The following is a 26,245-nucleotide window of genomic DNA, read 5'->3' on the forward strand; positions in this document are numbered from 1 at the left end:
GGCTTCCAGTCCAGAGGCAGCTTGTGCCTGCCCAGTTCAGAGCATCAGCAAGGAGAACTCATGCCTGCGTGTCATTCCCTGGGCAGAAAGACCTTTATCTGACCACAGTCTCACTCCTACTGGACACTCAAACAAAGAAGGCATTAATAATCTTCTGTTCTTATCTGTACTAACTGTTATTTGAACCCTTGTCTCATAATGTTTGCCTTTTGCTGGGGTTTCTTTTTGCTTACCTTATAACACATTATTGAAACCTGTTATTATGACTATCATGTGCTTTCCTAATTAAAACTCACGTTCTAACTTTTCTGCTTTTATCTCCAGAGCGATGGTGGTGCAGGGAGGCTTAGACTCATCCTTAGTTGCATACACATTAATTTTTGCTTTTCCCATGATCTCTTTTTTATGTCTAGTTGATTGGAGATTGGCAGTGTGCTTACACTGGCCTGTCACTACACTTTCTCTCTAAAGATACTCGAGCGTTTAGCATGGGCTCTTTCCATAACTGCCATCTCCCTTCCATCTCTTTGTCACTCGATTTACTTTCCCGAGAGACCTCCTCTGCCTGTTCTTGGTGCCTGCTGGCCCTCATGCTGCTGTGCTCCTCTTTGCAGAATACATCTCATCCTGCAGTTGCTTTCATGCCAAGTACTACACACCTGCGAAGTCTTGGTCAGGTATTCTCTAATGGAAAAAAAAACTATTTTATTTGTTCCCTTGAAAGTTTCATTCAACTTCAGAAAGGAAGAAGTGTCCTCGGTGCATTTTCACACTTCTCAGAACTGAGTCCCTGTGTTAGAAGCAGGCCCTGCCATTTGGACGCACCTTTTCATCCTTCAGAAAAGCCTTAGTCACCTCTGCCTCCTAGTGAGCTAAACTAACATTTCACAACATTGAAGATCCTGCCCCCTTTCCCATACTCTCTTTAGTGCCCACACTCCCTCCACCACTGATGTGCAAGTTCCAGTAAAATTTTAATGTGTTATTTTAACTAAATACTGAAAACGGTAATATCAGATTTATCCTTGATTTGTATAATCTCTCTGAGAGTCTCTCAGAACTATTTCTTGCAGTATCTTGCTGGCCAGGGGTAGCTTTTCATTTATGTATGAAACAACAGAGTTCTCCTCTTACATCATAAACATATAATCGTGAATATATAGTATTTCCTCATAGCCTGATGTGAAATGAATGCAAAAAGCAATTTTGGGATTTGCTCAAAACCTCATGCGATTGGCTCAAAATGAGAAGACTTAACTGCTACTTCCCCCTAAATAAAATCTGAACCCCAGCCAGTTTCAGCTCAGGAGCTGCCTGGGCCAATATGGTTTCTGTGTATTTAGTAACCCTCACTTTTTCAAGAAGTTCAGCTTGAACCCCTAAACAGAGGTTAAAGTTACTCTTAGCAGGAAAATTATGTAGTTGTGCTTTTCTTCTTGGGCCTCTCCCAAGATACACTTCATGCCTCTAAGGAATGACCGTTTGCGCTCCCTGGGTTTGAAAACCATGTATTTAAATGATGGTGACTTTATGCTTTATATGATTGACATTGTTGAATTACTTTTATAGCTTCTTGCTTCTCCAGGATCCACTGAGTGCTGCCATTCATTGTTTAGGGATTCCTTTTCTTTCCATTTGTGCTTATACTGGTCACTGGTTTCAGTGGCACTGTGAAGGAATAGCTGATAGATGAATGACTTATTGCTGCTCCATTACAGAGCACAAAACAGCTTACAAGAAACTCGTCTCAGCCTTTAAAGTTAGCTTGTGATAGTGTCTTTTTTACCCTTCAACTCACTGATGTTGCTTGATAAATAGCAAGTTCTAAATTGCTTCTGTTAAAGTTGATGGGTCATTGTTATAGTAGAGAGAGATTTTCCACAATATGTATTTAACCTGACAGTAGGTGTGAATTTGTCACCCTTCAGCCCTGTTCGTTCCCAGATTAACATTAAAACAATTTTGAGGGAAGTGGGCAGCAAGAGAGGTTTCCATTTTTGCAGCTGGAAGATCTTTGAGAAAAACCAGTAAAGAAACAGAGTAAAGCAGAAGTTTTTCCTAAAGGAAGCACCAGTGTTTTCAAATACCACTCAGACCAGTCCGCATATTTAATGAGATTAATTCAACTGCTCAAGTAATATATAATTATGTGTTTATGCGTGTATGTATATCTATATGAATATGCTTTGTATAAAATACTATAATCCTTTCCATTTTAACAAGATTTAAGTTATTTGTATGAAAAATGCCTATATGGTCTTATATTCTTCATTTGCTGGAAGTGAATTATTTTAACAATATATTCAGTAGAGTTTTAATGAGTATAGTATTGAACTAGTTATTGATACTTTTATTGGCTTTCCATTAAAAAAATCACATTTAAAATCACAACTGGTAAATTACTAGAAAATAAATAGACTTCCAAAATGAAAAGAACTTTGATAACTTTGTGAAAAGAGGTTGTGTTTAGTGGCATTTTTAAACAAATAACTTGTAGGAAAGAGTATTGAATATTGATATATACTAATGAAAACTCTTCAGAATCAAGAACTGAATGTACTTTAAAGCATCTTCTGTCTTTTCACCTTCTAAAGCTGATTCTTCAGGACATGTGAGAGGTATGCTGCTAGGGAAGATGAAAAAGACAACCTCGATACCTAACCTTGTGGGTTTTGTTCCCTTAACTTTAAGAATAAGAAGAACACTTCATTCTTCTTTTTCAATGCCATTCTGACACTAGTGCAATAAACAAGCGTACAAAAGTAGTTTGCTGTTTTGATGCCTATTTCAATATTGTCAAGTTAACAATATAATAGATCTACCAAAAATTTAAATTGACTCTGAAGACCAGTATCAATCCAAGGACTGTATAATGCTTGCATTGTCTAACTTGAGTTCCCTACTTTTTTGTTTTGTCTATAGACACCCTATTTTTGGCCATCAAATTGTTGGGAGCCGGAAAACACAGACTATGGTCAGTGTAGAAATCTTTCCTATTTCTTTCGGGAATTATGTATTGTATGAATGAACACATCATTGCAGTCTGACTTGGTAATCATCCCACTGGTAAAAACATAATTATGTCATGTAATTCCTGTGCACAAATTGCTGATACTGAAATGAATGTGTTGTTACCTTTTTCAAAGTTTATTAAAGTCAGATATGGAGTTGATCTTAGGAAAAAAAAAGCCTCAAAACTCATCAAAACCTACCTTGGTGATTTACATATTCCATTTGCTCCAGGAAGTGTAATTATTTACAGTGACAAAGTCTCAGTGAAGTAGAGGACACTTTATTGATGGTTGTGCAATTGTTATTCTCAGATCCAGACCCAAAGATGCGCCCAGTTTAGATCTCTTATTTCTGATATACACCATGGGGAAAATTATTTATTATGGAAACTGATATTGTTCTAATATGAACTATATTAGAAAATGCCTTGTTTATTTGCCTGTTTCCTGGGGTTTTATTCTTAAATTACACATTCTAATTACTGATGTGCGCATCAGTAATCAGACAGGAAAATGTGAAGATAATAGGAAGTAAAGTATTACAGAAACACTCATAAAATTTTTTAAACAAAATTAGGTGCCTCTGTACATCAAGTAGTGACCTAATTTTTAAAGAAAATGTATTATCTATGACCACTCTCTTGTTCATTCTAATCCAGGCTTTAAGTACTCAGCTCATCTAAAGACCGGGTCACTTATTTAGGTAACAAAACTTGCACACGCTAGCTTATCTTTTCAAAAACACAAACTTTGAAAGTCTCTATTTACAGCTTTTCAGAAATTTAGATATGCGTTCACTTGCAAAATGGATTAAGTCTCAGCCCTTGGGAGCTGAAGGCAACAGGGATGGATGTGTCCAATAGATGCTTCCTTCCTCTCCACAGTGGACACATTTAATTTCAAACGCATTGCTAAATAAAACAATTTCAACCTGAGACTCTAGCAGTGCTGAGTACCTTCAAGGTAGAGTTTGAAAATGGTGACGGTTTCCTCATCATACAGAAGGAGAAAAATGTTCATCTTTCTTTAAAATATTGAGAGTTGATGATATCCAGCACATAGTTATCTAAAGCTACAGAGGAGGAGTAATTCATAGCACACCTGAGTGATTAGCCACTCCATATGAGAAAATCAGTTGCGGAAGGAGAAATGCTTGATTTACCACTTATTACAATGTTTTTTCCTTTCCTTGAATGTGTTATTTGCTTTTCTCAGAGGGGCACTTCAGTATACTGTCTTAATATGTTAAAGATCAGAAAGTAATTTACTATGGTTTTAAGAGACATTGAGTTGTTCAGCTGTAATGTGTGTTACATTACCAGGGGATTTTAATGAATAAACATATGCTTAACAGGTCTCAACTTGAGATCAGGCTGAGAAAGTTTCTATTAATATCCTTTAATCTAAATTAGGAGACACTAACTTTCCAGTTACAGGTGATCACTGGATTGGGCAATGAATTACATACCTTAGTAAATAGAAACTGCATGCCAGAAATACAGAATTAAACTTGGGATCAGTTTCTTCATTGTGCACAGAGGTGCCTTTGTTGAACACTAAATGTACTCATTTGAGAGCTTTTGAGATTTAAATACAAGACCTGTAAAATATGTTCCAGTTGCTGAATTAAGCTCTTCTGTTGCAGAAGGGTGGAGATAGGGAAAGCCGCAACCCTGCCGTCTCATTGCTCCTTCCAGTTATGAGCCAAAGGTGTAAGCCTGTAAGAAACTTGCCCGCAGCTCCCCCATGCAACAGGGTCAGAGCATTGCACTAGATCTACCAGAGGCGGCTGTGTGTCACCAGAATTGGCTAATGCTACAGCATTCGCAGGAATATTAATTTTTAAGAAAGCTTTTCAATAGTGTTCTTATTAGGTTAGCATCTTCCCAGTCCCAGAAATTAGCATTTGCCTTGTGGCCTGAGGATTTTTTTCTGATGCCTTTCTATTATATTCATAGAGGGCAGATAAGGGGAGAACTGAGTACAGCTGCTTGCAAATAGAATCACATACCTGTTGTAAACAATAGTCATCAGAGGAATACAGAAAAATCAAACAGGTAATATTCAAGAATCAAAAAAAAAACTAAAGTAAGATTGAAACAATTTGAGGATATTAAAAGATAAATTCCACCTCAAATACACTTCGAAGAGGTTCTGCAGATTTTCACGGTAATTCTGTTACTTCCTATAAAATATAATAAATAGAATTTATGTTACCACAGATATGCAAATACATATCGTACTTGTCCTGTATTATGGTGCTGTGCAGTGCTTCATTTTTCATGGACTTGTCCTGAACAAACATAAAACTGCACGTCCTAAAACTAATGACTGTGGCAGGCATTAGGAGTCTCGCAAGGCGAGCAAGAAGTAGGCTTTCTCTCTAATCTTCCTTTATCAAAGTTATTAACAAAGCAAACCACTTTCTTTGGCATTGACCTAAATTTACAAGTCTTTGAAAACACACTACAATTTTATTTTAATTTAAAAATTACTCTCAACCAATTACCATTACTCACCCATAGCTGGGCTACTGTCCAGAATGTATCATACTGGCAGGAAAATAATTAATCTTAAAGTAGAAATTAAATGAGATTGAGATACTGCATGTGTTAGTTTATTACCAGAGCTAACTCAGAAAGGTATAGTCTTAACATCTTTGTGTAATATATTAATATCTTCTCTAAAATACCATTTCTTGTTCCACATGAGCTTGTAATATCAAATATTTTCATTTAAAAAGACTTATCTGAAGAAAATGTGAAGAAAAAGGACATGAAAACAGAATCTTCCAAAATGCAAGAAACTGCAGACCTATTCTCATAATAAATTTATAGTGCAATGCTGTGTCTTGGTGGTAAAAAGAGGGCTTGGATTAATTTATTGTGTGTCAAAGTGGAATCATGTAACCTTTAGTTTTGATTGTAACTATCAAAATATTGACTTATCTGATCATGCTGAGGTTACTAAGAAAATGTTAATTTTCACAAAGTGCTGAAATCTCCCTCCCTTTTTCTTGAAAGTCATGCTATAAGAGATGTCAAGGGAGATGGCTCGAATTGCAAATAATTTTTAAAAAGGCAGGTTCTTAGGTTCCATCTGTTGAAGATACCCATTTTAAATGCCGTATGTCTTGGAGTCCACCCATGAGGGACATGTTGTTCTATGCAGAATCCTATTAGTTTCAGTGGGATTTTATTAATGAAAAGAAGTATACTCATTAATAATGTTAATATTTTTTTAAGGCTGGTGTAGTTCAAATCACTTTGCATTACCTGTGAGTTAAGTCATGTTCCTGAATTATGATTTGGTTTTGTGAGAAATAGAATTGGATCTCGGTTCAGAAAACTGGCTCTGGAAACGAATGCAGCTAGTGGCAGAGCATGTAACCTACCTGTAATCATCTTTCCTTTTATTACAGGTGCAATTTTGTAACTGGGATATTATTTTTTCTGTCAGATTAAAACCAGTTCATTTCATTAAGAATTAATTGAAGATTAAATATGAAGACTTGTTAAGTCCATTGCATCTCAGAAAGGGGAAATATAATACCACATATGAAATTGTTATTCCATATGCATGTGGCCTCAGTTCTCATGGGACCCGTCAGGTTCTCTTGGAGGTTGTGACTCACAGTTGTTGCAAATTTGAGGAATTCAGTTCCTTACTGCTCTCTTGTTTGAACGAGATAAATAAGGAATACAAAAGGTTCAGGGAAAATTCCATTCACAACAAAATAGCAATTATTTTTGTGCTTGAAAAGCTCAAGCCTAAGCCTAAGCAAACAAATGAACATAGTTGTGACAATGTGAGAGGCTTATAAGAATTTCAGACATAGAAGATACGAATAAGAATTAGTAACTTTTACTCATTTTATCTAGCGCACTTTTGTTGGAGGTTAGACTCGAAAGTGTATGTGACATACAGACCTTTTCTTTCTTCTAACTGCATATTAAAAAAAGAAGTATGTTCAAAGGAGGGACAGAATAAAATTTTGAAAGTGCCAGTCACTTACAGTGTTAAGGAGGTTTGGACTAATACTAGAAGACAACAGTCAACTGGATCTATATAGTTGAAAGATGCTGTTTCAGCCTTGTAATTTTATATGTGTGTATTTCTCCCAAATGAGTTAAAAATGGAGGAGGATTGCAGATTGTCCATAACCTTAATAGGTTATGGACAACACAGTAAATAACTGATAATGTAATGTGAGTTTAAGAGAACATGACTGTGTGATGTGTAAATGAGACTATTTTTCTATATATTCAAAGAAAATTCTTAAATTCTGGTGCTGTGAAGAAGGACAAGCTTTGAAAATGTACATATTTTCAGTAGCCTTACAGGTAAAGACGTGCTGTAAAGGCAATATTCTAGGAAATTAGAGCATTTACAGGAAAAAAAAAAAGCCTTAATTAATTGCTCCCTTTAAAAGTGTAAGCTCCCTGTCTGGATAAGTGCTGCCTGTAAACTTCTGTGGCAGTTCTATAAATATTCATGACTGTTACCCAGTTTGAGTTAGAGTAAAATAAGGAAACCACTTACTTTTGCTATGTGAAAGTTATTGCCTCATAGCTGCTGTTCTCCAGTATTTTTATGAAAGCAGAAGTCTGTCCTTTTTAAATTTCCTTGATAATCAGCTAAAAAGTCCATTCACATAAAGCTTCTTTCCTAATGGTACCTTCTTATTGCTTAAGAGTAAAGTGACAGAGACCTCTGCTGCTCCGTTCCGAACCTGAGCCATCACACCTGGCTCAGCTGCCTCTCCTCTGCCAAACTTGCAGTCATAGAATCACAGAATCATAGAATAGTTTGGGTTGGAAGGGACCTCTAAAGGTCACCTAGTCCAACCCCCCTGCAATGAACATCTTCATTGGGGGATGTCCCAAAGAGGGACATCTTCAACTAGATCAGGGTGCTCAGAGCCACGTCCAACCTGACCTTGAATTGGGCTTCCACCACCTCTCCGGGCAAACTGTTACAGTGTTTCACAACCCTTACTGTAAAATATTTCTTCCTTATATCTAGTCTAAATCTACTATCTTTTAGGTTAAAACCATCACCCCTTGTCCTATCTCAACAGGACCTGCTAAAAAGTTTGTCCCCGTCTTTCTTAGAAGCTCCTTTTAAGTACTGAAAGGCCACAGTAAGGTCTCCCCAGAGCCTTCTCTTCTCCAGGCTGAGCAACCCCAACTCTCTCAGCCTTTCCTCATAGCATAGGTGCTCCAGCCCTCTGATCAGCTTCATGGCCCTCCTCTGGACTCACTCCAACAGGTCCATGTCCTTCTTATGTTGGGGGCCCCAGAGCTGGATGCAGTACTCCAGGTGGGGTCTCACCAGAGCAAAGTAGAGGGACAGAGTCACCTCCCTCGACCTGCTGGCCACGCTTCTGTTGATGCAGCCCAGGATGCGGTTGGCCTTCTGAGCTGCGAGCACACATGGTTGGCTCACATCCAGCTTTTCATCCACCAGTACCCCCAAGTCCTTCTTGGCAGGGCTGCTCTCAATCCCTTCATCCCCCAGCCTGTATTGGTACTGGGGATTGCCCTGACCCATGTGGAGGACCCTGGTGCTAAAGAATATAGTGCACAAGATGCTAAAGAGTACATGTAGTGCACAAAAATTAATTGCAATCATGTATCATTTTTTTTCACATATTGAAAATTTTAATATAATTTTCTCTCTAGGTTTTCTTGCCTACTTATTTTACATGCCTAGCTTCAAATCCCTCTATGAAAATTTGATTATTTCAGGAATTTTCTCCATCATTCTCTCATTCGTCTTGCTGCACCCTTTTCCATTGAGTAACTGGCTAGAACAAGAACTGTGCAGAGGATGCATTATATACTTTATTTGCCCAAATGCTTAGGCAGGATTCCCTTGGCAACCACTTGTTAGTAAGCGATTTGTGTTTGAGAAATATTAAGCCCTATTGCTTACCTGGACTCTGCTGGAAAACTGCACGTGCTCAGCATCTCTGGAAATCAACCCATAAATATGAATCAGTAGCTTGGGGCAATACTGGTAGAAAAGTAGTATTTTCTTCAATATAAATTATCAGATATGAATAAAAATTTGTTAAAATTTATGCCATAAGAATGAGGAAAAATTTACCAATATAGTGTAAATAGTTTCTGGAGAGCTTTGCAGTTCTATTATCTTGAATCTTGATGCCCAATTCCCATTTGTTGGACAGCTAGCGTCAGCCAGAGTACATCAGCAATGACTCCTACAAGCAACCCTCTTAGGTCCTTAATAGAAATCCCTCCTTTAAGGACCTGTCTCAAAATGTCTCAAAATTTTCTGGATTTCTAGGTGTACTGAGAAACAAACTCTTTCCACCAGACTCAAGTGATGTACGAAATTGTTGCTAAGACTGGGTTGTGGCTCCTTAAAGTGGGTGACTTTTCTTTGAGAAACTACATATACAGAATATATTGAGTAAGCTCTTGGTGGCAGGACTAAATGAGGAGAACAGTCTATCAAGGAGAACAGTCCCTCCAGAAAATGTGACTGGGGCCAGTGCTTGCCATGCATAAAATTTAATCTGGGCAGAACTGAATCAATTGAGATTTTGGAAAGAGACTCGCATTAGCAGAAAGATGGAAGAGGTGACCTACAAGACTTTTTCCACTCTGTATTCGTATCCCATTATGTTTCTCTGCAGAGCTACATAATTCATTAAGAGCTATCTCTGTCATATAAATGATGAAAAGAAAGTCTCACTTCAACAAGGATGTCCTGAATTTTGTTCTGATCCTTGCTAATTCTGACATTGACAAACCATGAGAGCTCTGTAAGCAAGAGGCATTTCCTGAAAACACTTTCCGATCAGCTCACCACTTCAGAGTTTTTATTTCTTGCCTGATTTTTTTCTTTCCATAAATGTGTAACTTATTTCAATAGTATGTGGAACATGGAAAATGTGTTTGGCCAATGCAGTTGTATGCACACATATGAAAAGGTAACTGAACCAAGTACATGCTTTCTGCAGAGCATTATTTTAAAAGCATTGATAATCTGCATCTAGGTCCCCTATAAACAGAGATAAAAATTCTTATCAGAATAAGTTCTGAGATTTGTAAACATAATTCATAAGTTTCAGAATTGCTTTCAAATTACTGTGGTTGAGTAAACTAAATAAATTTGTCTGTTTCATTATCAATATGGAAATTAGTGCTTTCAGGCCATGAAAGGAGCAGGGACAACAAATGTTTTTTTCTGCAGTCATGCACTGTCTTGCCACTGATAGCCCTTTGCCATGTGGGCACTGAATAATTGCCCTCTTTGTCAAGTAATGACCACCTTCTGATGCCATCCCCATAGCTGATTTTTGCAGTTTAGAAGATTGCACGTGCCCCAAGTGGTTTCTGTGCAAAATCAAAGTATTTGGATTTGTTGCACCTCCTCTTCTTAGAAGCCTTTTAGCAAGTGCATTTGAGTCCCCCTTAAATCTGAGAAACTTAAGAGGAGGTAGAAAGCTTTTTTTTTTTTTTTCCTGGTGAAGCAAAGTGTTAAAGTCTTGAATGCAAATTGAAAGCATTATGTATGAAATACATATGAAGTAATTCAATGAAGTATGAAATAATTCAATGGATGCAATTTTAAACTAGATTTGACAATAAGTTATTCTTTATCTGATCCCATAGTTCATGTAGTTTGGATGACCTCTCTTCTGTTCCTCTTTTTGTCAACCTGCGGGATGTTCCCAGCCCAATGTCATCTGGGGACTTTTGTATGTTGAAGATGAATTTGCCTTTTTCTAATTCTTGAGCTATCTGGTAGTTTGAAATTTGGTTTCTTTCTTGCCCTTGGTTTATGTAAGAAAGTCCTTTACCCTTCTAAATCTATAATCAAATTTCATTCCTTAAATGTTATAGAAATAGCGCAATCAGAGAGTAAAAAGTAGAGAAAGGGAGGAGTGTTTCTGAAGTTATGTTTTTACCATTTGACAGTTTAGTGCACATACCATGGTCTTCCTTCTAACTTAATGTTATCAACATTTACTAAATAGTGTAGTTCTTTTATAGACACACGAGGCTGATTGATTGGTGAACCATTTGTCCACCTAAAAGTTGTCATCTTTTTTTTTTGAGACTAAGTGAGACACAATAGCTGTTGCAAAGAGCAAAAATTATTTTCTTTTTATTGGGTAAAACCAGAGGTGTCTTAGCGGTGGGATAATTAGCCCTAGAAATCCGGGTGTTTAAATATGATAGTTGATTTCATTTTCTCCATCCTGCAGTCGTGTTCTGTGCCGATTGTACCATAATTCTCCATCTGACGCAGGCACTCGCATATGGAGGGATAACTTCTGCCTGCCCACAGGGCACCTTGAAACCCTTAGACCTTGCAGTATTTTCTTTGCTCTTTAAACACTGCTAGGCATATACACACTGACTCCGAAACCAGAATTTTGACTCACAGAGAGTATAAATTTAATCTGGCCTCAGCGGAGATAATGAGCGTTCACTGAAAGTTACGCCCACCATCTGGGGCTGAATCAAGCTGTAACACCACTGGCACTGGGACAATTATGTAAGGAGCTTAAGTTTGTGTACATGGTGGTGGATGTGTAGGTGGCTTTACCCATGGTCTTCAGAGGCCCAGTTGTACTTCCATTGAATTTAGCTGAGGCTTTTTCTCTGCTGTGGTGAGAGGGAAGATTTAGCCCCTGTTTACCAATAAGCTTAAATTCCCCACTTTAGCGTTTGCGTGAGAGCTCTGTGTTTTTTTCAGTAAGTGTGTGTAATATAATGTGTACTCAGTCCAGTTTCTTAATTCTAGAATTAAACCTGTCATTATCACTATGATCTTATTTAAAGAAAAAAATCTATAGAGGTTTCTTAGGAGGTTTCAAGTACAAGTGAACAGTCAAGAAAAGGAAACAAAGGTAGCTGACCATGAAAATGGGTTCTTTTGGGTGTAACAGTTTAAAAAATTTCAAGGGGGAAAACGCAGACATCCTCTTCATGCAACTCTCACTAGAACACTTTGCAATCTCAGTTTAAGCTCTCATGTTGCCCAAGTTTTGTGAAACTGAACAAAATTTTCAAGAGCAAGTAGTCTGTATTTACTGCACAGCTACCAAAGTGTGTTTTAATACTGGTTTCTGGTTCAAATGCCCATTTATAAACATCACTCCCCATCTTTCATTATCAAATGTTGTGTATTAATACTGCCTTTAAAATTATTGGCAAATCTGTTTTCTCATGATAATCAGTCACTTCTAAAGCACAAGCTATAGCATCTAATATATAATTCACTTTTGTGGAGGCAATTATGTTGATTGCAAAATCCATCAGAATACACTGGCTCTAAAAATAAGAGTGTATGTGGCAGTCCATATTTAGTAAATTGAGGTTATTAATCAGAACCCTGTTCCTTGCATATCATTCATCCATATGTAAAGCATTTTTCAGCAGCCTTGTCAGGGAGTGGCAAGAGCCAGCAAGCTCTGCAAGGGAGGGGAAGCAAGAGCTGAGGGTGGCAACAGTGCAGGCAGGAGCCATGTCTTCACTGACAAATTCTCAAGTGACCAGGAAGGTTCAAGGTCAAGCCAAGAAGCCAGGGCAGCATTGGTAAGTTACAGGGCTGGTTAGAGGTGTATCTACAACGTAGCTCAAGCAGAGGCCTGGGGAAGCAGCTGGCTTAAGCACAGCTCCTGGGTGCGGGGAGCCTCAGTGGGGAGCCTAGATGGGCTCAGGGCAATTACAGCTCCTTGGTGTACTGAGGGCCCTGACCAGGACCTTTGGGTGGTAGATAAATAGAGAAATATATAAAGAAATAGAGGAGCTTTTAGTTGGAGACCCTTCCTGCAGATTGTACTTCTATATGAAGCTCTAGTAACACTGACAACTCACACAAACCACAGGATTAGAAAAGCAGACACTGTCATTCTCTGAAATGCTGAGGGCTTGTTATTCTGCTTTGAGAGGGAAACTGACTGACATCCTCCCCAGATGCTCAAGTTTAGGCTACTGGACACATGCGGTTACACGTGTCTTGGTGCAGAAAAGCAATGGTACCTGCAAAAGATTGGAGCATCTGTATTTCATATCTCATTGCTCTAAACATCAGAAGAACAAAACCTAATTTCTCTGTGTCTTCAAATGTTCTGGCTGAAAATGAGAGTGATTTTCACATTGTTCTTGCTTTGTGAATTTTGTGAATTTGTGAATGTGCTAGTGAATTTTGTTACAGGCAAGCCAAAGAATATGATAATGAGAGTGTGAATGGCAGTAAATTGAGTCAAAGCGTAGGGATGTCCTTCAGGACTATTTTCTTCTACACTAGGGGATATGTTGTATTTCTCAAATGACTGAGTATTTCTTAGTCATATTCTGCCTTATCCACACTGGCACATAGAAACATCTCTGACATAAAGAATCTAAGCCACAGGTATTGTAACCTTTATGCTTCTGAAGGGGAGGGGATCTGGTTATTCCAGAGAAAAAAGGTCTGAGGGATGAACACAATTTTTTTTAGTCTTGGCTAAGATATGTTTATAATGAAAACCAAACATTCTTCTATGGACTATTTGCTATGGAGTTGGAGTAAAAAGGATCATTAAAGGAACCCTGCAGGGAAAACACTGCAGTACAGTCACACAGTGAAGACAAGGGTTTTCTTAGATACAGTATTAGATTAATAGAGTGGCAAGCTAATTCCTCTCTCCTGGTCCTGGTGACCTGCCTTTGTTTTGCCAGTGTTGAGGACTCTGTGATCTGATGATGTTTTTTTGTTGAAACCTATCCTGACAGAAAGATGGACAGTCAGCCACCTCTGCGGCAATGAATTTTGTTGGAGGTAGTAGGAGATGCTAATCTCAAAATATACCCTTAATGGGACTAAAGGACGTGCTAAGCTGACTAAAGGTACCTATACGGGGACCACGATAATGTGGTTTACAAGGGATTAAGCAAGTGCAGAGAACAGGGAGTTTGTTTTGTTTCTGTTCAGATGGTATAATACTGTTGGACTAGACAAAATTTGACCCATGGAATTCATAAAACTATCCATACATTTCTATTAAATATGTATTTTATTGATAATATTTCCAAGGGGGTTAGGAATTTTTTGTTCAATGCAATAACTTATTTTGAAGGAAAAGAGTGGAAAATGCTTCACTGTAAAAGACGCTAATTATACAAAAGGCCTCAACTTTCCTCAGTATTCTCTTACCACTGTACTGATTGTGTATGCAACCTAGGTACAAAGGGTCCAAAGTTCATCCCCTCATGTTTTTGTGACATTTCAGCATGCATGCCAGTGCAATAGTGTAAGTGTATGCTAATATTAAAACGCATGGAAACTGGGACTATAGAAATTCTCTGCCTCCTATACTTGGTGTGTGACACAGATTTGTACCTGTATTTGTAGATTTTGTAGACACAGAAATTGCTTTGGAACCAGAGGGGATATGGGACTGAGGGAATAGAGGAAGAGGCCATGGCTTCTTAGGGAGTGTAAAGTGAAAAAATGTGAAAGAAAATGTACCGGATGACACACAAAAAATGAGGAAAAAAACGACAAAAATGCATTAAGATATAACTGCATTTTACATCAAGTAACATCTGTAACTGCAGCTGGGGTTACTAGAAGTGCTTGTTATCAGCTCCACTGAAATAGCATCCACTGTAGTGGGTTTGCCTACATTTGCAGGTGACTTGTCAGAAATAAATGTTTCCGTAGAGTTGTAAAATATAATTTGTTTGACTACCTTAAAAATCAAAGCTAAATGTAAGATGAGCATTTCCTTCTTCCTAGTGATTGCAAGAGTTAGATTCCTATGTGGAGTTATTCCTCTTTGCTCCTGTAGTGGACAAGCTGGCAGTCAGGAAGCAGGAACGTTCCTAACTGCAACCAATAAATATGGGCTCTTTTTGCTGACCGTAGAGACCACAGATAAGTTAAGGTTTTCTTATCTACACTGGTCAAATGGTTCCTCCATCTCACACATAAGGTGCTCTGAAATTATGAAGCGAGTAAATATTTCACAATAAAAGAAATATTGTGCGGGCAGCTGTACAATATTCAGAGTTGATGTGAAGTATTTGTTGGTAAATAAAGTCTATTGGAAGCGTATTTAATTCAAGGGTAATGGAGTGCATTAAGAATTCAGGGTCAAGCAACTGTGCTGTTTATGTAGGCCTTAATTTTCATTTTCATCCCTGCGTTCTTTCAGTATCTAGCTGTCAGTATTCCATTTTATTAGTTAAGATTCTGCTCTGTCCAAATAAGGTAGAGGCAGAACAGCTCTGCTGAAGCATTTGGGATTTAGAAAACAAATGAAAGAATATTTTTTCTCTTTATATCTAATACACGGTACACTGTTTTCTTTTTTGTTTTTTTTTGGTCTCACAGTATTTTCTTTTTAAAATATTGATTATACCAGTCTATACTGTATGAGACTTGAATTTTATCTGGAATTAATTTTTAGCTAAAATCTTAGGTTGAAATTCTGTGTTTTCTAAATATAAAGTAAAAATAAATAAACCCATCTATACATGTTCTTAAAAACCTATTTGACTAATATAGCGTCAGCTTCTGATAAAACTCTTACACATTATGAGTTATACATACACAGTTTAAAAAATATTTTTGTCATTTTTTCTTTTATGTGCTAGTTCCCTGGCCATTAAACAACCTCACCCCAAGTACCTCATGCATTTTGTATATGAAGTCTGATGCATAAAGCAGATTTTATAATTATTTCATGAGTCTCTGTGTCTGACCCATCATTTTAGTTACAATACTGTCAGCATTGATCCCATATTTAAAGGGTTTTAGAATAGAGGGAGAAATCAAAACAAAAAAAGCTAGCAGTAAAATAGAGATGAAGACTAGATTTCTGGTCTGCTGCGATTATGAGATAGTAGCAAATTCTGTGTTATTTCATTCTGTTCCAGCTGTTTACCTCTGCAAGCGGACAATGCAAAACAAAGCAAGGCTAGAGCTAGCAGACTATGAAGCTGTAAGTACCTGGGGAAAAGTAGATTTCTCTGCTTGGCCTAATGAGCATGTGAAATAATGTTAAGCATGAGATAGGCATTATATGTTCAAATTTATTAGTTATCCACTTTTGCCAGCCTGTGGGTCTGACAGTGCTCAATAGTCATAAATGCTGTTTGGGAGACTGTAGTGAAGGCTAGCTGGGCAAAAATTGAGATTGTGGTCTATCTCTAATCCTACTCTGCTCAGATCATCGTGCCAGGATCAGAAATAACTGTTCACAAATCCCTGATACACTACGAGTGTTTGAAAGCAATTGTACTCTACACCATGTAAGGTTTGAATGAAGGATCTCTGGCAACATTTTCAAAAGCACTCGGTAGCTGTACAAACATAAATTTCATTCTTAAAAGCGTTGCTGGCGCTTGAGTCCTTGTCCTATCAGTTATACGAGAGGCAGAGAGTCAGACTAGAGGCACTTCCCACTCTCTGAAAGTTGTGTTGTGCCCCAGGCAACGTAAGATAATTGGGGCCAGGAAGAGCTGGAAAAAGTGTGAGTTTGATTAGCTGATGAGGATGGCGCTCGCTAAGGAGAGAGATGTCTTGAATTCCATCCATATCCCCCAAAAAGTTCCTGAATTTTTCATGAAAATGTCAACATAAAATTCATGAAGAGCCCTGTCTCTGCGCTGAAAGCTGCCCAGCTGTGCTATTGTGACATGATAGCAGGATAGTCAGCCAGGCCTCTCAACATGCCAAATACTCCAGCCACAGCACCATGCTGACACACTTTATTGCTTCTTCTGGCACAAGCTTGCTTTTCAGTGTACTGCACTGTGGGGTATGCATAATTTTATACTTGCATGCCTTAGAAAATTCACCTCCAGTATACAATCCACAAGAGCCTTTACTGGTATTGACAAGATCTCTAGAAAGTCTCCTCTTCGTTCTCTACAGTCTTTATTTTCAGTAAGTATGTCATAGAGATACATTTGCAATGCATAGAAATACAGTTAAAGCAACACTTTTTGTTAGGAATTTTACTGACAATTTTTCCCTTAGTCTCAGTAAAGGCAGCGCACAAAGATAACTGTGGTCTTTTTGGAGGAAGATAAGAACCTCAGCCTTCTCCATATTAGCAGACTGCGTACTGTTGCCATTTAAGCCGGAGGGAGATTGGAAAAGCTCTGTTACAGACAGTGAAGCTGTTCCAGCATCAGTGGAGGAGAGAATTTTGCTAAGATTTTACAAATCTTCTTTCTGTTATCATTAGTAGGCTGTAGGATATATACATTTCCTGTACAGTAGCGAAGAATTATAGCCTGCATTTTAAAAAAAATTAGGATAGCTGGGGAGGTCTTGGAAGATTCCTATACTACCAAAATGTTGATAGCTTCTTGTTATTGTATTTTAAATAAATTGATAGGCAGCCAACATTGTTCAATGCAAACCATTTGTATAGATGACTGATGAGAATTGCCATGTGGATCATCCAGTATGGAAAGTACTGCTGTTATCTTTCAGTATTAGGTACTTTCAAAACAAAAATGTTTCTTTGTATTATTACAAAATTACTCAGCCACCACCCAGTTTATAAAAACGCTTCAGAAATCCCATGGTCTGTGGAAGATTGCATCCACCCTTGTCATCAGAGCTTCAAAACTAAGATAGTTGGGGCATTCAAAAGTAGATATATCTAATATTCCATCCCATTTGGTGTCAAGCAAAGACTTTACATCAGATAAGTAAGGTACATTTACACTGGCATAGATATTGTGACTTGTTTTACGTCTTGGGGGGATTAAGGGGAGGAGGGAAAGGTATGCTAAAAGCTATTAAATAGTAAATAGCTTGCAACCTAACCCACCAAAACTGTGATGTATTTTCAGGAGAGTCTGGCCAGACTACAGCGAGCATTTGCTCGGAAATGGGAGTTTATTTTTATGCAAGCTGAAGCACAAGCAAAGTAAGTTCCTTTGAAGACGAGGAGGTTTGGTTTTGCATGCTTTTTGAAAGTAGAAGGGGAGGGAAAAGTGATTGGACGCTTCTTATGTTTAAAATTATTGTCATTAACATCGTTTCTTTTAAATATGCTACAACATTGACAGAGTGGACAAGAAGAGAGACAAGATAGAGAGGAAGATTCTTGACAGCCAGGAGCGAGCGTTCTGGGACGTGCACCGTCCGGTGGTGAGTGCTGGTGGGGCCACTCTGCCTGTGAGCGGAGCCACTGATAAATGTCAGCCTCTGTGGAGCTTTGGCGTAGCCTGGGGACAAGTAAAAGGGCTGTAGGGCTGGGGATTTGGGCCCACCTCCCTTTTTTGCAGGATCTATAGTTTATATCATTCTACTATTGAAAACTGCAGATGTGTGTACACTTAGTTTGGGGTTTTCAGTGAGTAGATTTGTTGTGTCTGATTTCTTGAATCAGAAGATACCTGTCTTTGACTATTACCATCTCAAAGGTTTCCCAAGGTATGAGTCACACAACCAAAATTATCAACATAGCTAAAAATACATTTTTTAAAATCTTTTTTTTGCTCACTAAGCCTTTCAACTTCACTCTGGTCATATTTCCAAGCTACTTTTAATCTACATAAAGGTTAGATATTGTTGGCTTTGAGCTGTGGGAGTCATACACTTGTCTAAACAACATTTGTCTGAGTTGCTTGTCAAAATCCATCTGAAACAAAATTTTTATAAAAGGATCTTATATAATCAACTACCTTTGAGGGCTAAACTTTGAGAAAGAATGTCAAATATCAAAAGACTTGCAATTAAACTGTGAGAACTCAGTAATCACACTTTTTTTGCTTTACTACAGAATTACATCTGTTTCCTTTACCTAGAGTTAAGTTTTCATTTTCTGTGTACAGAGTTTGGTTTCATTACCAATGAAACCGAATATGGACTATATCTTCCCTTGTGACACTGGTAAAAGATACGTAACTGAAATGAATTGTTTTGGGGAAGGAAAGTTTGATTGATGAAACCTGGAGAAGAGGTGAATGCAGTGAGAAAGTTTCAAATAAAAACCAATAAACTTGGACAGGGTCAGCTTGCATTTGTGACTGTGGAATTGAAAGAAGAGTAGAAGAAATGGATTTTTAGGTAGGACTTAGAACATAAGGAAGAGAAAATCATTTGAAGTGAAAGATTCAAACCACAGGCATTAGATACAAGAAGACCAGGACATTATTGTCTAATCACTGACATAAAATAAGGAAAGAGGAAAGAAAACAATCTGCCATCTGATGTTGATGGGAGCTACAAATAGAATAGACATAGAAAGTTTCTGTGGACCTGAAAACTCTGAAGGTGCAGACAGCTTTTACATTAGGTGCAGAAATGTATCTAAGGGTTTCAAATCTGGGAATGAGATGCTATTTCCAGGTTTGGAAGAGAAGATGAATTGTTGAAGTTTCAAGTTAAGAAATAGGCAGACAATAAGGAGAGAATTAAGGGGACCAGGACAAGAGGAAATTGAATCTGATTAAGGGCTTTGGCTGAACTGTGGCTAAATCTGCTTGGTCCAGCAGATGTTTTTAATCTGACTGTAGACATACCTGGGAAATATCAGAGGCAAAAGACTGGCTTACAGTCAGCAATGTAAGCTCCTGATTTTAGGAGATATAAATAGAAGAATGGAGAGGTTCATACTTTGGATAACCAGCTCGTCTCACTAGTTAGTGAAATACTCATTTTGAAAACATTGTTATGAATTTTACTATCACAGTAAAAGCCAGAAGCTTCTATTAATAAGAATGAAAAATAAAAGAGGAACAGACTGAAAAGAGGAGGTAATGCTAGAGCTAATTACAATTTCTAATGGCTTTTCATGCCCCCCAAAAGTCAACCAAAAACTCACAGACATGTTGCTGCAACTCTGGAGCGCTAATTTTGGAAAAATAGGTAATGTTTGGATAAGAATCTGGGATTAATGCTTATTTTTATTTACAGTTTTTCATCTTTTGATAAAAAATCAGAGGCTAAGGGTAGTGATAATATTGTTCAAAATCCACCTCAATTTGATTTTTTTTTTTACTGAAAATTAATTTTGAGAACCAAATATTTCATTTTTTCATTTTTTTGTTTAGGTGGGCAAATAAATATTTTTCAGGGTTTTTTTTTTTTGCAGGTGTTCTTGTCCCTAGTTGCTTGCTTTCTTACCTACTTGGTTAGAGTGCTGGTAGAGAATCTATAGAATCTAATCGATTAGTATTTAACCTATATTTGATTTCAAAAAAGAGATACTTTAAGGTGATGAAAGGGATAGAAGAGGGAACCAAGCCATCAGTCTGACAGGAAAGTGTGTCAGTGCACTGCAAGAATGGTAGGCATGAAAAAAGAACTATGTGACAGTGAAACCAGGAGAGTGTAGCGGCAGAAAAAGAACATGATTGGGGTATCATAAATGTCACCGTGACTAAGTTTAAAATAAAGGAAATGAACCAAGGTTTGACGTGTAAAGAGTATTTGCCTCAAAAAGCACCTTTATTTCATAAGTCCCGAGTCAAAGTCAGTCCTGCAGGTGGCTACAGAGGCCCTAGTCTGAGACAGACAAATGCTTTAAAGACTTTTGGTCAGTTGGCTGGCTAGTGCACGTAACTTTTTCCTAGGTTTTCAGACTGAGATGATGCTTGGAGGTGAACCAGAGAAAAATGGATTTGGAGAGGAGTTTTTTCAAATAGTCACCTGTTCTTCAGTTTTCTTTTGAGAGGCAGTTAAGAGAAGAGCTTTGATATCTCAGTGGTGGGTTACCATTACGATATTTAATTGAAGTTTCACTCTATATTTAATTTTTTATTTTGCTGTGTGTTTTAGGTAATGTAATCTTGGTTATTTCTGTAAATTGCAGTTGCCACTTTATGTAGAAAGATCTTAGTTTGCAGCTAGAAAGAGCATGATTGTGCTTCAGCTGTAGGTGCTGCAGCCTGCAGGGACATTCCCAAACAAGTTTTAATCTTACTAGTTCAGATACCAATTGCAGTAAAACCATGGAAATGTGTGTCAGGGAGAGCTGTATAAACTCCTATGAGCTATAAACTCCCTTGAGATCCTGCACAGCAGACCTAGGATAAAGTCCATGCCATTATTTCTAAGGTATAGCCAGTACCTAACACAGCTCTGAGATTAATATTATTCACATATAGTGACACATTTCTCTTTTTGATGGCAGGGTAAACGTATCTTAAAAACCTTCCTTTGCTTTCCACCTGCCTACAAAGTGTATAATTTTCATAATTTTGAGACTTCTATCAGTAACAGACCATGGAACTGAGCAAACATTGGTTAGGAGGATTAGGGCGTTAGTCAAAAAGCAGTAACAAATCAAGCTAAACTGGGGAAGTCCCTTCCTTCCGGGCAAAAGAAATCATGAAACTGCTGTTGTTTGTAAAGAAATGTCATGCTTCTGATTAAAGTCTTAATAAAAGAACTCATAGCTTTCCTGAATTATTATCTCTGTTTAAAACCCATAATCCTACACTTGTTAAAAAGGGACAAACAGGTACTAAAACAGTAAATCCCCTGAAATAGTCTCAAATCCACATCAAATACAGTAGGAGCAGAGTAGCTGTGGCTTGCTGTAAAATTAACTCTTTTAGGTGGTGAGTAAGGACTGCCTTGCAGCTACAAACGATTCACTTTTCATTTTTTTTCCTGAGTTACACATTAATGTAATTTAAATGAAATGCATAATAAAGGCCTGTTGGGTGCTTGTTGAGATTCAGATTAATTCAGAAGATAGTGGGGGAAGTATCGTTTTCTCCTGCAAGTCATCAGTGTACATCTTAACTATAATAAGGTGAGAAAAACTTTTTATTTTCTCCAATGCCTCTGACCTTTGTCATCAGTCAGAATGTTGGTTGTATTGCAGTCATATTTAGCAGGTTTGTGTGCAGTTGTTTTTAAAAGGATGATGGGAAATATGCAACAGCTTTCAAAGGTGTGCTACAAAACCACACTGGTGTGTGTGTCCCTCTCCAAAGTTTAAAATCTGTCTCTGGTTTAGTTATACTGTCATTTAATAAAGCATGAATCCAGTGATCCAGTTCTTCCATTCTGCCGTTCACCCCCCTGATCCGCAGGACTTCTGTTCCCATTGCTACCACTGGTTTGCTGAATGATGGTGGACATTTTACTTCTCTGTGGAAAAAATGAGTAACAAATATTGAAACGGGTTAGACTAGATGATCTTAAAGGTCCTTTCCGACCTAAATGATTCTATGAATCTATGAAAACCCAAACCAATATTTGTGTGATTTAATACAGTAAGACAAATTATCCAGGGTGGGTATGTCTAGTAAGGACAGCAGCAACGTTAAGGGCAAGTGTGGGTTTAAGATAATTCACTGATGATGTAAAATTCAGAAATATGTGTGATTTCTGGATTTGAGGGGGCTCACGCTGTTGTTTCCTAGCGGCAAACTAGGAAAATATTAATCTTTAACTTTTTTAAACCTTGTCGCACATCCCATACCTTTTGCTTCTCTCTCTCTTTATTTTTTTATGAGATTCTATCTCCATTAATCTAATTTTATCTGTTTATATTTTAAAGTTGTATTTTATGTGGTATGAACATGAACCTCAGCGTCTGAGCCAGTAAGTAAATTACTGGGTGTTTAGGGTCATGCAGCGGATACTTGCAGTTATTTGTTCTGGGTTTTGTTTTTTTTTTCTTTTATTGCCTTTGTTTTTAATGACTTTTCCATCCTGTCCCTCAAGATCAGCCTCAAAGACTCGGCAAAAGACTGAATTTAACTTGGCTAAGGTGGGGCAATCCTTCATTTCACACTTTGCGTGCTACGAATTCTAGACTTTTCTGGGCCAGTCACTTGCTTAGCCAGAGAACACTTCTGTCTGGTTTATCATAATATTTTCAGAAAGTTTTTAAACATCTCCAGGAAATGAACGTGAATCATGCAATCAGACTTCTCTAGTGATGTATCTGCATCCAATTTTCATGTCTTCTTTTGCACCTGTTTTACTGTATATCCTTACAAGGGAGTTACCTCTGCAGCAGACGGGGAATGCAGCCAAAGCAGCAATTGGCAGTCTCAGATAATTGCACTTCTGGTAATGAAACAAAGCCTTGTACAATGTTTTATTTTCAGAAAATGGTTATAATGTTTATGATCCATACTCGCATCTGTTTGAGGCAGGCATTTCTAAACCTTATAGCTAGCCTGCAAACTAAGACTTTTATGGAAGAATTTGTACCCACATTATTTAGCATTGTTATTTAGTCGCATGCTTGAGTAAGGGTGGGACAGATGGGGAAAAAGAAACCAACTTTCTTGCAATAGTGCAAGAAACTGAAAGTTCTTAAGTTAAAACTGATGGTTATGAAGAGGAAGGGTATTGTGAAATAGCAAACTGTTGAGATGGTGGAAGGACACAGGAAAATGAGATGACCTTACAGTTTTTAGTAAGACCCAGTTCTGGTAGCTGCTAGGAAAATAACCCGAAGTTTTTGAATTCTGTTCATAAGTACAATGTTTATACATTGATTTTTGTTTCTGTGTGAATTAAATTTGCTGCTTTAATGCAAAACATTCTGTCAAGGATCTTCTTATAAGTCAAAAGGCAGATAATAATTTTCTAAATGTCACCTATATTTGCCGTCAACATTTTCAGAGACTTAAGGTCAGACTTTCTTGTTGTCACGTCTTTTCAAGTGAATAACCTAAACTCTTCTGCATGGAATCTGTAAAACAGCAGTTTCCTGCCTTTGTGGTGAAAAAAAATTGAGAACACAATAATGACTCTGAGTATTTAGCACAGGGTCAACAAACCAGATAAATTTAACAGGTTTCCTTATGCAACAGTGTTGCAAATACTGGAATCTCCACAGACACAAAAATCACATTATTATAGCCTTAATTAAAATTAATACTACTGAAGGCACTGCTCAAGTAAGTACGATGGATCTAATTTCTGTACAATAATTTCTGGTTCTGAAAACCAGTCACTACAAACCTAAAATAGTCTATTGTAAATTAAGAGTAATTAGAAATTAAATTAACTTTCAAAAAGAATTAAGCATTTAACTTCCATGCAGTAGTATATTCTTTAGTACAGCTTCTAATTTAGTTTCACGTGACTTTTCTAAATTAAATTTCAACATATGCATTTTGCATATTCTGTGTTTCTCTGACACAGAGACCACTAAAAGAAATAAACCACTAAAACAATACAATAAAATCCTGTTCTCCTAAAAGTGAAAGCCCATCTTTGCACTAGATCCATCCTTAAACAAGCAAGTATTTGAGAACATGAGAATCCCTCTTAAGATTCAAGATGCTCTGTCTCCTATAGATTATTTTTATGGTTTAATTTATTAGTATTATATTTATTGAAAATCTCTCTGTATCTCTTTTTCTCCTGTTCCAAGCAGGTTCTTGGTTTGCGCAGCCCCTGGAATTCCTTGTGTGTCTGATACTACTCAGGGAAAAGACCTGAACTCTAGTTTGAGAACACAAATAGGTCTAAACAGGAAACTGGTACAGTGTAGGATCCTTTTTTTGGAAAGGTGCTGAAAATCTTTGAAACTTTAAGTGATCCTAAGTTCCATGCTAAGTGAGACTTCCCATCTCTGAGTTTGAAAACCGTCTGAGTTTTACCATGCTGCAAACATAATTAAATCTTGATCAAACTAATGAATCAAATATCTTCCCTTTGTGTGATGGTCTTTGAACCTCATTCATCTTGTCCAAACAAGAGAACCAAATTATAGTTAAACTTTTATCCGTTAATTGCACTCATTGCCATGTTTTGATTAAGTCCACTGCAGAACAACACTGCTATTTTGATAGTAGTCAGTGACCTTCAATAAAGCGTGTATTGATTTTACTAATTGGTCCAAATGGCAAATTTTCTGTGCTTCACATGGGGCTGTCTGTAGTGGGTTTAACTTATTCTTAAATGCTTGTGCCTTTCTCTGCAGTTTACCAAGAATTCATTATTTCTGCATCAGTATATTTCTATCAGGTTTACTGTTCATTCCTTTCAATTCAATAAATAAGTCTGAAACTTCATATTATTTATCTCGGTTCTTTAATGAGTCAAAATGAAATTAGCTAATGAGGACATGTATTGAGCATTTAAATTCATTCCATGCTTCCTGCGTAATTCTCTACTAAAACCTTCAACAGAAGAGAACACTTAATCCTAACAAAGCTTTTATTAATTCTCACGAATTATGATAGTCCTGTCCTTTGAGGGAAGCAGTTCAATAAGATTTGACATTGAACATTCTGTGGCCTGAAATACGCATTCAATGAATGAATAAGAAAAAATGAAAAGCTATATTTACTTAATCAAATGCTACTGGGTTGTACATCATTATCAGCTGGTATAGACAGGTTTTAACAGTTAAGCTGTTTACGACTTATTTGTTTTCATGCTACTACTTGACTGTAGATCACTATAGTCGTGGATATTTGCAGCATATTGTCAGATGTATCACGTTTAAAAGACAGATTCATATTAAGGAATATAACCAAATTTGAGGCTTTTCTATGCAAGTCCAGTTCAAAGTTGTATTTGCTTATTTCAGCGTCACACTGAATCCAGATATTGTAATTATTTATGAGTTTTATAAAGACAGTACTTAGTAGCATAACACATCTCTTTTAATATAAAAAATGAAAAGGCTGAAGAAATTGGGGAAAATATCTAATGCTCTGGTAGAACAAGCAGGTTTTAATAATTTTTCCCTGATTATCTGCCAAATCTATGAGCCATCTGGGAATGAAATCTGAAACATGCTGCTACAGAATTTATACTTGAAAACAATCTTGGGATTTGCTTCCTAATCATTAAATATGGTTTATAGGTGTTACTTGGAATGTACTTCCCAGATGACCTAATTTCTAACAGAAGAGAGAGTCCATAGGAAAAACTAGAAAATTGTGAGCTAATTTTAGAGAAGTTTGGTCTGGAATTCTAGGGAGGTGAAAACTTGGTGGAAGCTGTGTACAAAGTCATCATCAAACTTACATACTTACTACAATTTATAAATTAAGTTATCATGGCCATAGTGGACTGTGATCCAAATATTTGTCTTTCTGTGTTTGCTTCTTATTAGAACTATAATGCAAGTGGGACCTCCATAAAAGCACTGTAACTTAATGGCAAGTATCAAAAGTCCAGTCACGGTGCTTCTGTGTCAGTCACACGCCTGAATCAAAAAGGCATGTTTCCAGAGAGATAGTTGTGCTAAAAACAATTGGGCAGAAGCTGGGAATATGATACTATTTTTTTAAAAAATATTTGTATGA

At 37.3% G+C, this 26,245-nt stretch overlaps 1 protein-coding gene across 18 annotated transcripts in view; it reads left to right on the top strand.

Moving 5' to 3' along the window:
• Window positions 1-26,245, top strand: part of RGS7 (regulator of G protein signaling 7) — a 261,529-nt gene that overhangs the window by 185,232 nt on the left and 50,052 nt on the right. For all 18 annotated transcript variants that reach the window (XM_074579998.1, XM_074580004.1, XM_074580005.1 and 15 more), the window contains exons 6-9: window positions 2,923-2,974; window positions 15,920-15,984; window positions 17,852-17,928; window positions 18,071-18,152. In XM_074579998.1, the coding sequence (XP_074436099.1) occupies window positions 2,923-2,974; window positions 15,920-15,984; window positions 17,852-17,928; window positions 18,071-18,152 (276 nt within the window). The remainder of the gene's footprint in view (window positions 1-2,922; window positions 2,975-15,919; window positions 15,985-17,851; window positions 17,929-18,070; window positions 18,153-26,245) is intronic.

This window comes from Larus michahellis, chromosome 3 (assembly GCF_964199755.1).
Source record: "Larus michahellis chromosome 3, bLarMic1.1, whole genome shotgun sequence".
Lineage (NCBI taxonomy): Eukaryota > Metazoa > Chordata > Aves > Charadriiformes > Laridae > Larus > Larus michahellis.